We start from the raw sequence: 17,336 nt of genomic DNA, 5'->3' as shown, positions 1-17,336 counted from the left end.
ACCGGAGTAAAACCTTAGTTTTTTGGGAGGAAAATAGGGAAAAGAATCTGCTTACCAGATATTCATCTGGCTAGTATCTGTCAGCTTCAGCACATTTTTTTAATCCCTTGATTACGGCTTTTAAAAAAAACCTAATTCAGAGAGAGTAACAATGAAAGAGTTTGCAAGCCCTAGGAGCTGGGAACATTGTTAGCATCTGATTAGGGCTGAAAAGAAACATTTGGAGCAAGTTAGAGCAATGAAAAAAACCCTGCAAAGACTTAGGGCTTGGAAAACATTCTTTGCAAAAAGTAACAGTGAAAGAATCTGCAAGCTAAGAGCTTGGAAGCACCTTGTTAGGGCTGGGAGGAAAAAAAAGTCTTTGAAAAAAGCTACATTCAGAGTATAAGATGCACCTGAATTTTCAGTCTCTTGTAGGGAGGAAAAGGGTATGTCTTATACTTCCAAAAATACGGTAAATTGGAAATAATTTTGGGAGTATGATATACAAAAAGCTGAAAAGAAGTTGGGAGTAAAGCCAGTGAAAGCACATACAGAGCCATTCCTTTATATAGTTGATATAATATATTTTAAAAATGTATTTAAAAATTTATATATGTTTAAAACTTAAATTGAAGATGACATGACTTCCTGGAGGTGATAAGTATTTTTCACCTGGTTTGATGTCCCCACCTTAATTAAATTTTTATACCTCCCATATCACCCTGGATGGTTCGCTAGTAATGATGCCTAATTGGATCAAAATCTTGATGCAGAGATTAAAATTAACTTTATAACTAAACAATGCAGGACTTAAGGAAAGATCTGTCCCAGAACAGTCAATGCCAAGAAGTGCTGAAGAGGTTATCCAACCTGCAGAAAAGCCGCACGTGAAAACAGGTAAACCCTCAATAATGCAAAACCTTCAGAACATGAGATCTGCAATTACAACATTTCACCACTATTGCAAATTTACATTTATATTGTGCTTCCTATGAGTTTTTTCAGGCCTTACAACAGCATAATTAATTTCTGCTTAACATGCTCTTTTTTAAATAATTTTTTAAAAATAAAAGCAGTGAAGTTTTTTTTCCTGATTGATATAATCTACATACCAACATAACTGTGGTAACAACTTGCTTCCTCAGCTACCAATATTATCCCACGGCTTAGCTGTTTGGTATGACGTCATCTACGACCATACCTTAACGAAATAGCAAATTACAGGGAAATGTCAGGGAAATATCAGGGAATTTCAAAATGCTTTCCCCCTCGACACTGTGATAAAATATTTTATAATTTACTAATATAGAGACATATACACAAGACCACCATTGAGGAAATGGCCAATTTAAATTTGCAATTGGATATGTTTCTGATACATTCAGGTTGAATATAGAAATTTTGACTAATTGGTGAAATTGCAAAGATGAAAATGCTAGAAGTATTTTCAAAACCCACAAATTGCATAGTAAGAATATACAACTGTGAAGGTTCTGGCTTGGATAATCCCTCCTAGGCCTTGCTCATTGATGGAGTTAAAAGGCAAGCTGCCTTCCAAAGCTTTTAATGTCCAGTCTGTACATATTAGGAATGGCATTCTAGCAAATACTTAGACTAAAGCCATTTAAAGCTTTATAAAGTAAAAACTAAAGAAGACTTTGAAATAAATTGGCAACCATTGTAAATGACAAGGATGGGAGGTGACTGATTTTGCAGTTGTTGGAATATCTAAGTAATTTTTAGGGAATCTCTATGTAAAAACATAATTATCTACATAATGTCACATAGCCATATTAGTATAGTGTTCATGGGATGCAGTAATTTGTTGAAAACATAAATTCTATTTTTAACTTTGGTCCCATATTTTAATCCTAGAATCTGTTCACAGATCTTAAGGTTTCCTTAGAACCTGTTGTCTTATAAAGATAAGCTATAATTCAGTATTTTGCTTTAAGAAGAAGCTTTAAGTATATTTTTAAAAAGTTGTAAGAATGCTTTAAAAATAGTAAAAGGAACCAGAAATGCAACACCTGAAATGCCAGTGTAATATATAGATTATGTAGTTGAGAAAGACTGATAATTACAAACTACTTTAAGGGTAAAACATATTAATTTTCTCTGTAGTTATTTATTTTCCATTTTCTGTTATTTCAAATTCTGTTCATACTTTTCAGTAACTGTGGCTATATTTTCTAAACTTATGCAGAACACATACATGTTAAAACAGAACCTGAAGATGAAATTGAGGCCTTACTACATGAAGTTCTGGACTCACAACTTGGTATGAATGTACTCTAGATTCATTTTTCCCCAAATGTGTGGATTCTTAATTTCTTTAATAATAATAGCCTGCCACTACTTTGATTTATGTAAAATAGTTTATAACATACAATTCTGTTTATTTGCTGTTTCTTTGGTAATTATTTCTCTCTGAAGTGGAAAAATGTTGTCTTTGCATAGCATATAGAACTTTCCCATGATAAGAGTAAATGTTTTTGCATAATCTATTCATACTTGGACTTCAATAAGGCATTAGACAAAGTAGACCACAACCTACTTTTTGGTAAGATAGAAAAATGTGAGACTACCAGATGGATATGTAACTGGTTGATCAACTGCCCTCAACATGTAGTCCTCAATGAAACTACATCTACATGGAGAGAAGCATGCAGTGGGGTATTCCAAGATTTTATCTTAGGCTCAGTATTCTTCAATATCTTCACAAACTGTTTAGATATGGGATAGAAGGGAAACTCATCAACTTCGCAGGTAACATCAAGCTGGGGGCAGTTGCCAATACTTTAGAAGATAGGCTTATGTTCCAGAAGGATCTGTACAGAATTGAACACTGCTCCTAATCCAACAAAATGCAGTTTAATGATGAGAAAAGTAAGGGGTTAAACTTAGGTGAGAAAAATGAAAGGAATAGAATAGTTGCTACCTACTTCATCAGCAATATTTCTCAGAAAAGGATTTAGGATCCTAGTGGACAATAATTTTAAGTATGAGCCAGCAATGTACTGCAACGCCGAATAGCCAGTGCAGTTCCACGCCAGCAGAATAGAACCAAAATCACATGAAGTGTTAGTATTTTTTATACTGCTTTGGTAATTGCAGTCTTGGAATACTGTGTCCAGTTTTGGTCGCCATACTACAAAAAAGATGTTTAGACTCTACAACGAGTGCATAGAAGAATACAGAGATGATTAGAGGGTTGGAGGCTAAACCATATGATGAATGATTTCAAGAACTGAGTATAAGTAGTAGTCTTCTAATATTTAAGGGGTTGTCACAGCAAAGGGGGCGGGATGGACAATTTATTTTCCAAAGCACCTGAAGTCAGGACAAGCTTAAAGTGTTAGTACCACTTTATAAAGCCTTGGTAGGACCATACTGGGGATATTGCATCCAATCATTCTCACCACAATATAAAAAAGTTGTTGAAGTTCTAAACAGAGTACAGTAAAGAGCAACAAAATGATTAGGGGACTTGAGGCTTAAACACATGAGGTATGGTTGCAGAAATTGGGTATGTCTAGTTTAATGACAAGAAGAATTAGGGGTGACATAATGGCAATTTTTCAATATCTAAGATGGTGTTACTAAGAAGAGTGGTTCAACGTATTCTCCAAAGCAGAAAAGGTAGAACAAGAAGCAATGGATGGAACTAATGTAGAACTAAGGAGAAATATCCTGACAGAACAATTAAATAGGGGAAAGGCTTGCCTCCAGAAGTTGTGGGTATTCCATCACTGGAGGTTTTCAAGAAGAAATAGGATATCCATTTGTCTGCATTAGTATTGGGTCTCCTACTTGAGCAGAGATTATACTAGAAACCTCCAATGTAGCATAGAATAGAATAATAACTTTATTGTCACTTTGAATGTACACTAATTGGCATACATTAAAATGTAATTTTGTTGCATACAGCTCAAAGTGTCAACACCTCAATATACACTACATAAACATGACTAATAAATAAAAAAATATATGTATCAATTCACATATAATACATGACATAGAGAAACAACACAGTCTAGTTCGGATATACAGTGGAACCCCGTCTTACGAACTTAATTGGTTCTGGGACAAGGTTCGTAAGATGAAAAGTTCGTAAGATGAAACAATGTTTCCCATAGGAATCAATGAAAAAGCGAATAATACGTGCAAGTCCAAAACTCGCCCCTTTTGCCTTATGACAACCGGCACTCTGATCCTTGTTTGGGGACAGGGGGAGGAGGGAAGGGGGACACAGCAGAGGCTGCGTATGGAGCTTTGTGGGTGATTAACACACGTGGGAAGCTGCCTCGCAGCTTGTCAGCCGGCAGGGCTTACACCCTCCTTGAAAGTGTTTTCGGAGGTGGCAGCAAAGGGGAATCCGGAGCTTCGGCTTCAGACAAGGCTCCCTGGCTTTCACTCTGCTGTGTGTGTGTATGGATCCCTGAATGCCGGTAGAGAACAGGGGGAGGCTCTTTTCCTTCCCCTTTGCTCAGGGGGACCAAGCCTCTGAGCTCCGGTCCTCAGCGAAGCGCAGGCAATGGAGACGCGGTGTAGAGAGAGGTCAATCTGTCAACTAAAGAAGAGGAAAACTGGAGCGCTGGGGGCTCTGAGGATGGCAGGGGGGCACATTTCTTCCATCAGGTTTGGGGCTGCGTGGTTGTTTGGTGCCTGAAAACTTCACAAGGAAGTTGAGATACGGGCACTCACAGTCTCCTAATCCCCCCGTTTCTTTAAGGCTGCCCCCTTCTCTGGCAAGGGAGGGCAAGGGGTGGCTGGCTCTCCTACCCTCCTCTCATCTCTGTTACAATACATTTTCCCTGCAGTTGATCCAAGCGCTGGCAGGGAAGGAACAAATTTCAGGCGTCCTGGAAACCTAACAAAAAGGGGCTGGTAGAATAATCATTGGGAGTGGGCTGTCCTGTACAGGCTCTCACAGCCTCATTTACACCCTCCCCCGTTTCTTTAAGCCTCCCCCTCTCTCGCAAGGGAGGGCAAGGGGTGGCCAGCTTTCCTACTCTCTCGGCTCTGCTACGTACATTTTCTCTGCAGTTGATCCAAGCGCTGGCAGGGAAGGAATGAACTGAAATGCGAGTCAGGAGTCCTGGAAACGTAACAATAAGGGGGCTGGTGGAATAATCATTGGGAATGGGGTGTCCTGGAAGTTGGGATACAGGCTCTCCCAGCCTCCTCATCCCCCCCCCCCCCGTTTCTTTAAGGCTTCCCCTCTCGTGTGCAAGGGAAAGCAAGGGGTGGGAAATGCGAGTCAGGAGTCCTGGAAACATAACAAAAAGGGGGCTGGTGGAATAATCATTGGGAATGGGGTGTCCTGGAAGTTGGGATGCAGGCTCTCCCAGCCTCCTCATCCTCCCCCCCCCCCCCCCGTTTCTTTAAGGCTTCTCATCTCGTGTGCAAGGGAAAGCAAGGGGTGGGAAATGCGAGTCAGGAGTCCTGGAAACGTAACAAAAAGGGGGCTGGTGGAATAATCATTGGGAATGGGGTGTCCTGGAAGTTGGGATGCAGGCTCTCCCAGCCTCCTCATCCCCCCCCCCCCCGTTTCTTTAAGGCTTCTCATCTCGTGTGCAAGGGAAAGCAAGGGGTGGGAAATGCGAGTCAGGAGTCATGGAAACGTAACAAAAAGGGGGCTGGTGGAATAATCATTGGGAATGGGGTGTCCTGGAAGTTGGAATATAGGCTCTCCCAGCCTCCTCATTCCCCCCCTCCCTCGTTTCTTTAAGGAGTCTACGGAGAGGGGCGGCATACAAATCTAATAAAGAAAACTTAAAGAAACGGGGGGGGATGAGGAGGCTGGGAGACCCTGTATCCCAACTTCCAGGACACCCCATTCCCAATGATTATTCCACCAGCCCCCTTATTGTTACGTTTCCAGGACTCCTGACTCGCATTTCCCACCCCTTGCTTTCCCTTGCACACGAGAGGGGAAGCCTTGAAGAAACGAGGGGGGGGGAATGAGGAGGCTGGGGGAGCCTGTATCCCAACTTCCAGAACACCCCATTCTCAATGATTATTCCACCAGCCCCCTTATTGTTACGTTTCCAGGACTCCTGACTCGCATTTCCCACCCCTTGCTTTCCCTTGCACACGAGAGGGGAAGCCTTAAAGAAACGGGGGGGGGGGAGAGAATGAGGAGGCTGGGAGAGCCAGTATCCCAACTTCCAGGACACTCCATTCCCAATGATTATTCCACCAGCCCCCTTATTGTTACGTTTCCAGGACTCCTGACTCGCATTTCCCACCCCTTGCTTTCCCTTGCACACGAGAGGGGAAGCCTTAAAGAAACCGGGGGGGGGGGGGGGGAGAATGAGGAGGCTGGGAGAGCCAGTATCCCAACTTCCAGGACACCCCATTCCCAATGATTATTCCACCAGCCCCCTTATTGTTACGTTTCCAGGACTCCTGACTCGCATTTCCCACCCCTTGCTTTCCCTTGCGCACGAGAGGGGAAGCCTTAAAGAAACGGGGGGGGGGGGAATGAGGAGGCTGGGAGAGCCGGTATCCCAACTTCCAGGACACCCCATTCCCAATGATTATTCCACCAGCCCCCTTATTGTTACGTTTCCAGGACTCCTGACTCGCATTTCCCACCCCTTGCTTTCCCTTGCACACGAGAGGGGAAGCCTTAAAGAAACGGGGGGGGGGGAAGAATGAGGAGGCTGGGAGAGCCGGTATCCCAACTTCCAGGACACCCCATTCCCAATGATTATTCCACCAGCCCCCTTATTGTTACGTTTCCAGGACTCCTGACTCGCATTTCCCACCCCTTGCTTTCCCTTGTGCACGAGAGGGGAAGCCTTAAAGAAATGGGGGGGGGGGAATGAGGAGGCTGGGAGAGCCTGTATCCCAACTTCCAGGACACCCCATTCCCAATGATTATTCCACCAGCCCCCTTATTGTTACGTTTCCAGGACTCCTGACTCGCATTTCCCACCCCTTGCTTTCCCTTGCACACGAGAGGGGAAGCCTTAAAGAAACGGGGGGGGGGGGGAGAGAATGAGGAGGCTGGGAGAGCCGGTATCCCAACTTCCAGGACACCCCATTCCCAATGATTATTCCACCAGCCCCCTTATTGTTAAGTTTCCAGGACTCCTGACTCGCATTTCCCACCCCTTGCTTTCCCTTGCACACGAGAGGGGAAGCCTTAAAGAAATGGGGGGGGGGGAATGAGGAGGCTGGGAGAGCCTGTATCCCAACTTCCAGGACACCCCATTCCCAATGATTATTCCACCAGCCCCCTTATTGTTACGTTTCCAGGACTCCTGACTCGCATTTCCCACCCGTTGCTTTCCCTTGCGCACGAGAGGGGAAGCCTTAAAGAAACGGGGGGGGGGGAATGAGGAGGCTGGGAGAGCCGGTATCCCAACTTCCAGGACACCCCATTCCCAATGATTATTCCACCAGCCCCCTTATTGTTACGTTTCCAGGACTCCTGACTCGCATTTCCCACCCCTTGCTTTCCCTTGCACACGAGGGGAAGCCTTAAAGAAATTGGGGGGGGGGGGAATGAGGAGGCTGGGAGAGCCTGTATCCCAACTTCCAGGACAGCCCATTCCCAATGATTATTCCACCAGCCCCCTTATTGTTACGTTTCCAGGACTCCTGACTCGCATTTCAGTTTGTTCCTTCCCTTGCAGTGCTTGGATCAACTGCAGGGAAAATGTACGTAGCAGAGCCGAGTTAAAGACATGGCTTTCCAAGAGCCTCCCGAAGCCGAAAGCCAAACCCGAACTTCTGCTTTCGGCGTTCGGAGGCTCCTGGGAAGCCGCCCGGCTGTTTTAAAATGTGACCGCCGGGCTTGGGGGCTTCCAAGCACCCCCCCCCCCCAACCCCGAACTTTCGCCGAACTTCCGGGTTCGGGGTTGGAGGCTTCTGGGAAGCCCCCCAGCCCGGCAGTCACCTTTTAAAACAGCCGGGCGGCTTCCCAGGAGCCTCCAAATGCCGAACCCGGAAGTTCGGGTTTGGCGTTCGTAACTCGAAAAAAGTTCGTAAGAAGAGGCAAATTTTTTCTGAACCCCGGGTTCGTATCACGAGTTGTTCGTAAGACGAGGGGTTCGTATCTTGAGGTACCACTGTATACATATACATGGTGGGAAAAACAAATCTTGAGAGTTTACCAAATGGATGGCATAGGGAACAAAGCTGTTACAGGTAGTCTTGCTAGAAATACTTAGACTATCCATTCCAACTTCCCTTATTCTATTATTATGTAATGGACTTACCTTATGTGAGTGTGTAAATGAATGAATGATTCAATAAGATGCCAAAATTACCGTTTATAATTTTAATATCCTTTAATTTTGTAGCCAAAATTAAAGAAAATATAAAGAGATTAATATAGATTAAAGAGATTAAAATATAGGTTAAATTAATAATTACAGATTAAAGAAAAATGTACACAAAAATGTAGACTAATTTAATTATTTAAAAAATGAAAATTATTTAAATACTGAACATTGTAAGATTTACAAACTTAAGCATCACTGTTTATGTTTTTTATTAGGAAAGTTGCAATTTATGTTACTGCTTTGAACGGATGTTTGGTTTAATGAAATTAGGACTTTTTACTGGAATTCAAAATTTTATCTTTTTTTTCCACCCAAAAATAAAAAGATGAAACAGGTGAAGAAAAAGTTGAAATAGAAAAAGATGAAATAGATGAAGACAACGAAGAAACAGATTTTCAGGAGGAGGAAGAAAAAGACAAGAATGAAGTACATGAAGAACCCACAACAGAACATAGTCATGATAAAGAAATAGAAAATAAAATACCTGAAATATTAGAAAAATTAAGTTCTACCCAAGAAGGTATCTCAGCTCTGAAGAAAAATAAACATAATTCTTAGATATTTATATAGCATTTAATTTTATGAACCAATTCAGAATTTCATTTTGAATTTCACCAATTCATATTTTAAAAGAAACATTTTACTTTCAGAACCTGCAAGTCACTACCAACCCAAGGATCAAGAAGAATATGACACTAATGGTATGTAATGTCTTTCATACTTTGATATAAGACTTAGATATAAGATAAACTTATGTAAATGTTTTAAATTAATAAACAAACTAATAATTTTCTAGTGCCACAAGGTGACTAAGTACTCACTATACAGGAACTGCAAATTTTATTCAGCACTGTCAATAAAAAATTTATATGGAAAAAAGTGAATCTAAAGTTTTAATAAATAAATAAAGACTGCTGAATCTAAAGTTTTAATAAAAATTTCAACTATTCAATTATAATTTAAAATAATAAATTTACTTTATATTATTTTAAGTAAAATTTCTGAATGAGAAAAGTTTAATTAGGTGTGTTCAGTTCTGGAGACCTCACCTACAAAAGATATTGACAAAATTGAACGGGTCGAAAGACGGGCTACAAGAATGGTGGAACGTCTTAAGCATAAAACGTATCAGGAAAGACTTAATGAACTCAATCTGTATAGTCTGGAGGACAGAAGGAAAAGGGGGGACATGATCGAAACATTTAAATATATTAAAGGGTTAAATAAGGTCCAGGAGGGAAGTGTTTTTAATAGGAAAGTGAACACAAGAACAAGGGGACACAATCTGAAGTTAGTTGGGGGAAAGATCAAAAGCAACATGAGAAAATATTATTTTACTGAAAGAGTAGTAGATCCTTGGAACAAACTTCCAGCAGATGTGGTAGATAAATCCACAGTAACTGAATTTAAACATGCCTGGGATAAACATATATCCATCCTAAGATAAAATACAGAAAATAGTATAAGGGCAGACTAGATGGACCATGAGGTCTTTTTCTGCCGTCAGACTTCTATGTTTCTATGTTTCTATATTAGGAAACAACATACATGTATGAGCTAACTGCAAAAAATGTCAGTACTTGAACCTCACACATGCAAAATTGTTACTGTGAGTACTAGTTGGAGATTTGTAGATTTTCTTCTGGGTTGAAAACAGATTTCTTTCCTATTACCTTATTTACCTGAATTTTTTATTTATTAGCTTGAAATTTGTGGCAGCAATATTAAGCATCTTCTCTCCTGGCAGTATATTAATGGCTTTTCTAATATATGTCATTCCTAATTTTCAGTTTTAAACGACTATTCACACGTGGAAGAAGGCGCAAATGAGCCAGAAATCCCAGGTATGTCTGATTTATATTTGTATAAAAGAAATATATTTAATGATGTGTAAAAATAAATTGTTAAAAGTACACAATGTATTTGTCAATAAAAAGTTTTTACTGTCCTTTAATTGTATAATCTGCCTTTTCTCTTTGAATGATCAAGACTAATAAGTATCTGCTTATTTTTGGTTATAAAAGATAATGTTGATTAGAAAAAGGTTATATCGAGTTTTACCTAGAAACTGGGAGCAAGAAAAAGCTCCCTTCAGTTGTAGGCAATGATTTGAACCTTTAATTTGCTTAGCTCCATCAAGAGAAAAATAAAAAAAATTCACACACACAGACACACACATACAAACACAAAGATGAACTGTATATTTTGTAAGAACACAGAAAAGAGAATTGTTGATATTCCCAAGTATGTTCCTTGCTACTTGTCAGTAGTTTGAAGCCCAAAGAACTGGAGTTAATTTTTCTTGACATATTCATCTTTGAGGGAACCAAAAGTTACTTCATGATGTTATAAAACTGTGGTAAGTTTTGACTTGTTTGAAGAACGTGACTGAAAGAAAGAAAGCATATTCACTCAGTCTTTTAAGCTACTCCTAGAAAGTCTGATCATTTCCAGGTTTGTGAATCAAATGGAATTAGTAATATGAAACTATGTATAAGTGTGTGGAATGGTATGTAGCAGTTGAGAAGAAAATGATTTAAACAAAAATGGTAATTGCAATCAATACTGTAACACACTTTCTAGGTGGCAAGTACAAGTGAGGAACACATCTGTAAAAGAATAGTGGGTTTTATCCATTTAGGAATTGGTATGATACTTTTAAGAACGTCATGATTTCCATTTCCATTTCACTTTCTGAACAAGATTACATATCATTATGTTTCTTACAGACCTTAATATTCTTTTCATTTGCAGAATCTGATCCAGAAAATACAGAAGAGGCTGACCATGTAGAAGAAGAAGGTATGTTTTTTCATGGCTTTCTAACAGCATTTTAGCGAGTATTATCAGCATGGCGTTGTTTTCCATTATTCATCTGTCATATCAAACAAACAATGCTGTATTTTAAGTCTCAATGAATGCTGGCTTACTTTTGCATTCCCAAAGTTTTGCCCCATTTGACACTATGGAAATTCTGTGGTTATGTGATGTTTGCATAGACTTTTTCCAGTTCATTGGTATCTTCTGCTGATGGAAATCTGTTTTGTTTGCCGAACACATGAGAGTGATGCAGAGAAACAATGATAGAATGCTAAGTGGGTAGGAAAGAGCTGGCTCATCAAGTTTGCAAAACCGAATATGTCAGTGCAAATAAATTGCCATGCCAAACCAGCCAGAAACAATGTTGTGGCCAAAGATTTTGTTACACTTCCACTTTCCCCCCAAAGAATCCCAATATGTTGTGAAGTATGTTGAAACTGACACAAGGAAATGGCAGTCACCATTTTTATTCCAGAATCCATAGAGCAGATACTTTGCTTTTAATGCATAATATATTGTTGTAAACAATTTTAATATATAAGTATAAGTATATTACAAGTTTATACTAAATATAAACATGATTTGAATACATGAAATTAATATGAATAAAAGGGAACATTAGGACAGGGATGGTAGGCTGGTGCGCTTATGCACTCCCCTTAGAGATCTCTTAGGAATGGGGTGAAGTCAACAGTAGATAGTTTAAGGTTAAAATTTTGGGAATTTGGGAATGAAACCACAGAGTGCATTCCAGACATTGACCATTCTGTTGCTGATGTCATATTTTCTGCAATCAAGTTTGAAGCACTTCACTTTAAATTTGTATCTATTGTGTGCTTGTGTATTGTTGTAGTTGAATCTGAAGTAGTCATTGACAGGAAGGACATTGCAGCAGGTAATTTTATGAACTACGCTTAGGTCATACTGTAGGCAGTGTAGTTCTAGGTTGTCTAAGCCCAGAATTTCAAGTCTGGTGACACAATATTTTGTTGTGAGCAATGGAATGGAGGACTCTTCTTATGAAAGATCTGTGGACAGGTGAATACAGATTAACTGTATTCAAGAATTGGTCTTGCAAATGTTTTGTATGCTGTGGTTAGTAGTGTAATATTACCGGAAAGAAGCTATGCAAGATTAGGTTTACAACTCTTAATGCCTTTTATTGATGTTGTTACAGTGGGCTTTGGCACTTAGCTCATTAAATATGAGTACAGTGAACCCTCGATCATCGTGAGGGTTCCGTTCCAGGACCCCACGCGATGATCGATTTTTAGCGAAGTAGCGGTGCGGAAGTAAAAACACCATCTGCGCGTGCGCAGATGGTGTTTTTGCTTCCACTGCCGCCTGCCCTTCGCCCGCCCACCCCGTTGCTCGCGCCTGGGGTGCGCGCGCGTTTGGGGACTCCCTAGATCCGCTCCCCAGCTGGGGAGCGGATCTAGGGAGTCCCCAAACGCGCGCGCTTTCCCCAGCAACGCGCGCGCTTTCCCCAGCAACGCGCGCGCGGTGGAGACTCCCTAGATCCGCTCCCCAGCTGGGGAGCGGATCTAGGGAGTCCCCACCCCGCGCGCGTTGCTGGGGAAAGCGCGCGCGTTTGGGGACTCCCTAGATCCGCTCCCCAGCTGGGGAGCGGATCTAGGGAGTCCCCACCGCGCGCGCGTTGCTGGGGAAAGCGCGCGCATTGCTGGGGAAAGCGCGCGCGTTTGGGGACTCCCTAGATCCGCTCCCCAGCTGGGGAGCGGATCTAGGGAGTCCCCACCCCGCGCGCGTTGCTGGGGAAAGCGCGCGCGTTTGGGGACTCCCTAGATCCGCTCCCCAGCTGGGGAGCGGATCTAGGGAGTCCCCACCGCGCGCGCGTTGCTGGGGAAAGTGCGCGCGTTGCTGGGGAAAGCGCGCGCGTTTGGGGACTCCCTAGATCCGCTCCCCAGCTGGGGAGCGGATCTAGGGAGTCCCCAAACGCGCGTGCTTTCCCCAGCTGGGGAGCGGAGCTGGGATGTCCCCAAGCGCGTGCCGCCCGCCCGCCCACGCCGTTGCTCGCGCCGCCGCTGGGGTCTTATGGGGGCAAGAGGGGGAAGACCCAGGGAAGCCTCTGCCCGGCGGGGAAACTCCACCATCTATGCATGCGTGGAAGGGCACGCATGCGCAGATGGTGGAGTTTACTTCCTGGTTGAAAACTCGCAAAATAGCCCTTTCGCGATACTTGAACACGCTAAACTCGAGGGTTCACTGTACTCCAAGATCCTTGACAGAGTGAGGTCACGTCCATTCAGTTTGTATTTTGTGTTCTGATTCTTTTTGCCAATGTGTAAGACAGATTGGTTGAGATTTGAAGTTGCCAATTGTTTGATCACTCTGACACAAAGTCAAAATTCTTTTGAAAGGTAGGAGCATTAAATATCTAGTTTTACATAATTGATACAGAGAACAGATGCTTATAATATGATCACAAAGGTCATTTTTATAAAGTATTAAGAGTATTGGTCCTAGAAAGCTGCCTGGGAGCCACTGCTGTTAACAGGTGCAGGATTTGATAGGGCGCTCCTATTTTGACCATTTGTTATCTGCCCTGGTTATTTATATTAATTTTTAGTGTGTGTGTGTGTGTGTGTTGTTTTCTGTTGAAATCACCCTGGTATACCCAAATATGGGAGGAAGCAACTTGCTTTCCTTTTGCCTCTCAGCCCCATATCCAAGGCAGATAAATAGCCAAGAAACTATAACAGTGATAGCAAACCTTTTTTTTCCTTTGGTGCCAAAAGAGCGTAGGCGCTTTATCGCGCACGCATGAGTGCCCACACCCACAATTCAATGCCTGGAGGGGGAAAAAACAGCTTCCCCTGCACCCCGGAGGCAGGAAATGGCCTGTTTCCCAACTTCTAGTGGGCCCAGTAGGCTCAAGTTTCGCTTTTCCCAGGCTCTAAACACCCTCTCTCATCCCTACTGAGGCTCTCTGGAAACCAAAAAACGCCCTCCCAGAACCTCTGTGCAAGCCAAAAACCAGCTGGCTGGCACACACATGCACATTGGAGCTGAACTAGGGTTCTGCATGCCACCTGTGAACTTTAATATACACGGTTACATATTTTTGGTGATAAGTGAAAAGGAAGAGAACGTAGTATTGATGGATTTTGAGCTTGTTATGCTGTTGTCAGCTAGACATACCCTTACCGGGATTTGAACCTGTAGGCTAGTGCATGCAGGATATTAACAGGCTTGCCTCCAAATCAGCTTTTACCAGGGAAGAGCCATGTGACTGTTTTCTGTTGAAATCACCCTGGTATTCCCAAAAATAATTGTAACTAAGATAAATGATATGTTTTAACATATGATCTACTTGTTATATAACAGAAAAATTTAGTTCATAGCAACTTGCCACTCAGTGTTTCATTTTAACATCTTTTTTTTCAGAATTAGAGAGGGAAGAGTTTACTGAAAATATTGGTATGTAGATTATTATTTACTTACTGTGCATTAAATGTTTATAGTATCTATATCTAGTCTACTCAACATTTGGATGCAAATTGACCAAGAAATATATTTAGTACATTCCTCTGCAGTTTTCAAAAATGAGTAGAGATATACTGACTCTCTCATGTGTAATTTTACTCAAAAGGAATAAAAAAGTTTTTTTTCTGAAAGTTTACAATTATAAGAAAATGTTATCAACATTTTAGTCAATAATAGCAAGTGTTCTGTTGCTATAATTGATTTACATTGTATTTGTAACTTTATGACACAGTACACTGATAACCAATTTCACACTTCCCTTCTTTTTAATGAAAAGTAATACAGTGTTCCCTCGATTTTTGCAGGTTCGAACTTCGCGAATAGCTTATACCACGGTTTTTCAAAAAATATTAATTAAAAAATACTTCGCGGGGTTTTTTCTATACCACGGGTTTTCCTGCCCGATGACATCATACATCATCGCCAAACTAATAATTTTTGCAAATAAATAACAAAAAAAAAATTATTGTTAATAAATAATTGTTTATAAATATCAGGATCACTAAGTGTCTTATTCAATGGTGAGTACCAGTAATAATGATGAGTAAATGGTTGTTAAGGGAATGGGAAATGGTTATTTAGGGGTTTAAAGTGTTAAGGGATGGCTTGTGATACTGTCCATAGCCAAAAATGGTGTATTTACTTACGCAACTCTACTTTGCGGAAATTCGACTTTCGCGGGCGGTCTCAGAATGCATCCCCCGCGAAAATCGAGGGAACACTGTATTTTAATGCAAAACTGTTATGTTCCAAATTGTGGCCTTCTGAATCTGTTTGTTTTCCAATTGCAGTATCTGTTTATATAGCACATAATATATTCTTCATCTCTGAATTCTTTATCTATATTGTACTTTGTTTTCAAATAGAAAGTAATGGCACTTTTATTTCAGATACATAACATTTAATTGAAGACTTATATAAACATAGGCAAAAATAATACTACAATTAGAACAAGTAATTGTAATTATTACAGAATCATTTATTGCTGGATTGAAGGTACTCTACTTAACAGCAAATGCAGTGCTTACTTTCAACTCCTGCTAAAAAGCACAACAGAAACAGGAAATTGTATATATTATTATTAATTTAATATTGTACGATGACTACATATGTGTATTTTCTTTATCTTGTATGAGGTTGAAATTAAAGATTCTTATGTGTTAATTAAAGATTCTTATGTGGATGCATAAAGTCAAATAAAACACATATATGAAATAAAAATGTAAAATATGTAAATATCTGGTTTTGAATACATTGTAAGCAAAGACATACTGAATATCTCTTGAACTGACTACTTTCCAGGTAAAAATATAGTATACTGCTCAAAAAAAAAGAAGGAAACACTCAAATAACACATCCTAGATCTGAATGAATGAAATACTCTTAATGAATACTTCGTTCTGTACAAAGCTGAATATGCCCCAACAGCATGTGAAATTAATTGTCAATCAGTGTTGTTTCCTAAGTGGACAGTTTGATTTCACAGAATTTTGATTTACTTGGACTTATATTGTGTTGTTTAAGTATTCCCTTTATTTTTTTTGAGCAGTGCATTAATATACTTCAAACATTAGTAATACAATCAACTGAAAATTCTACTTATAGAAGCTATATAGCTATAGCTTCATATTTTTTAAAATAAGCTACTTTTAAAAATGTTTTTATGTTTTCCTAAAACTTCCTTTTTTTACAATAAATCTACAGAAACAATTGATCATCCAGAAGAAATATATGAACGTAAGTAATAATAATAATAATAACAATAATAACAACAACAACAACAAGAGTTGGAAGGGACAGCTGAAAGATGATGTTCCATGGTCAGCTGTGGATCGAGGAGGACGCCCACGTTGTGGACCCTCTGAAGGGGTCAAAAGTCCCCCCCTTCCAGGGTAATGGACAGCTGGATAGAAGTGTCCTTGGCAGACAGAACTCACAGCCACATGGTCTTGTCAGCGTTAAGTTTGAGTCAGTTAGCACCCATCCAGACCCTAACAGCCTCCAGACACCGTCACATCACTTCCACTGCTTGACTGAGTGGACACTGGGTGGAGATGTATAGCTGAGTTTTATATTGTATTCTTATAGTGTTTTTAAATGCTGTAACCTGATACATGCAGCTTTATATCAAATACAGAAATATGTGAAATGATATCACTAAGAGTAATGCACTATGAGCATTAGCCATTTTGGATGGCAAGGACATGACTTTATTCACCTCGGCAACAGTATAAAAAGAAGCATTGTTGAAATATGCCTTATTAGTTTTCATAATAATTTATTAGTAGATATGTTGTTATTGTTTCCTTAGGTGATGCAGATGTTTCAGATTCTGTTACTGAACCTGTTCAATCAGGTATGTCCATGCATTATCTAAGATAAAAAGAATGGAAAAAGAAATTATTATTGTAAGACGTTGCTAAGTTCATTTATATGCATTTTACACAAACAATTTTGGAATAAACAAATGCAGTATTGCAAGAAAACGTCACTATAATTTGGAACCAATGAAGATAGTCCTTGACTTACAATCATAATGGAGTCTGGCTACTTCAGTCATCAGTGGCGACAGCCATAAAGCAGATCATCACATGTCCAAGCCTGCCTGTCTGTCTGTCTTGTCTTTCTTGTCTTTCTTTCTTTCTTTCTTTCTTTCTTTCTTTCTTTCTTTCTATCTCTATCTATCTCTATCTATCTCTATCTATCTATCTATTCAATTTCTATAGTCAT

At 40.4% G+C, this 17,336-nt stretch overlaps 1 protein-coding gene across 1 annotated transcript in view; it reads left to right on the top strand.

Moving 5' to 3' along the window:
- The window catches only part of ASPH (aspartate beta-hydroxylase), a 115,975-nt gene that overhangs the window by 52,603 nt on the left and 46,036 nt on the right, over positions 1 to 17,336 (top strand). Inside the window, exons 4-12 of the mRNA XM_070747812.1 lie at positions 790 to 879; positions 2,189 to 2,263; positions 8,608 to 8,802; positions 8,933 to 8,983; positions 10,073 to 10,126; positions 11,037 to 11,084; positions 14,508 to 14,540; positions 16,311 to 16,343; positions 16,918 to 16,962. Of these exons, the coding sequence (XP_070603913.1) occupies positions 790 to 879; positions 2,189 to 2,263; positions 8,608 to 8,802; positions 8,933 to 8,983; positions 10,073 to 10,126; positions 11,037 to 11,084; positions 14,508 to 14,540; positions 16,311 to 16,343; positions 16,918 to 16,962 (624 nt within the window). The remainder of the gene's footprint in view (positions 1 to 789; positions 880 to 2,188; positions 2,264 to 8,607; positions 8,803 to 8,932; positions 8,984 to 10,072; positions 10,127 to 11,036; positions 11,085 to 14,507; positions 14,541 to 16,310; positions 16,344 to 16,917; positions 16,963 to 17,336) is intronic.

This window comes from Erythrolamprus reginae, chromosome 3 (assembly GCF_031021105.1).
Source record: "Erythrolamprus reginae isolate rEryReg1 chromosome 3, rEryReg1.hap1, whole genome shotgun sequence".
Taxonomy (NCBI): domain Eukaryota; kingdom Metazoa; phylum Chordata; class Lepidosauria; order Squamata; family Dipsadidae; genus Erythrolamprus; species Erythrolamprus reginae.
This window is presented reverse-complemented; position numbering and strand designations above follow the sequence as displayed.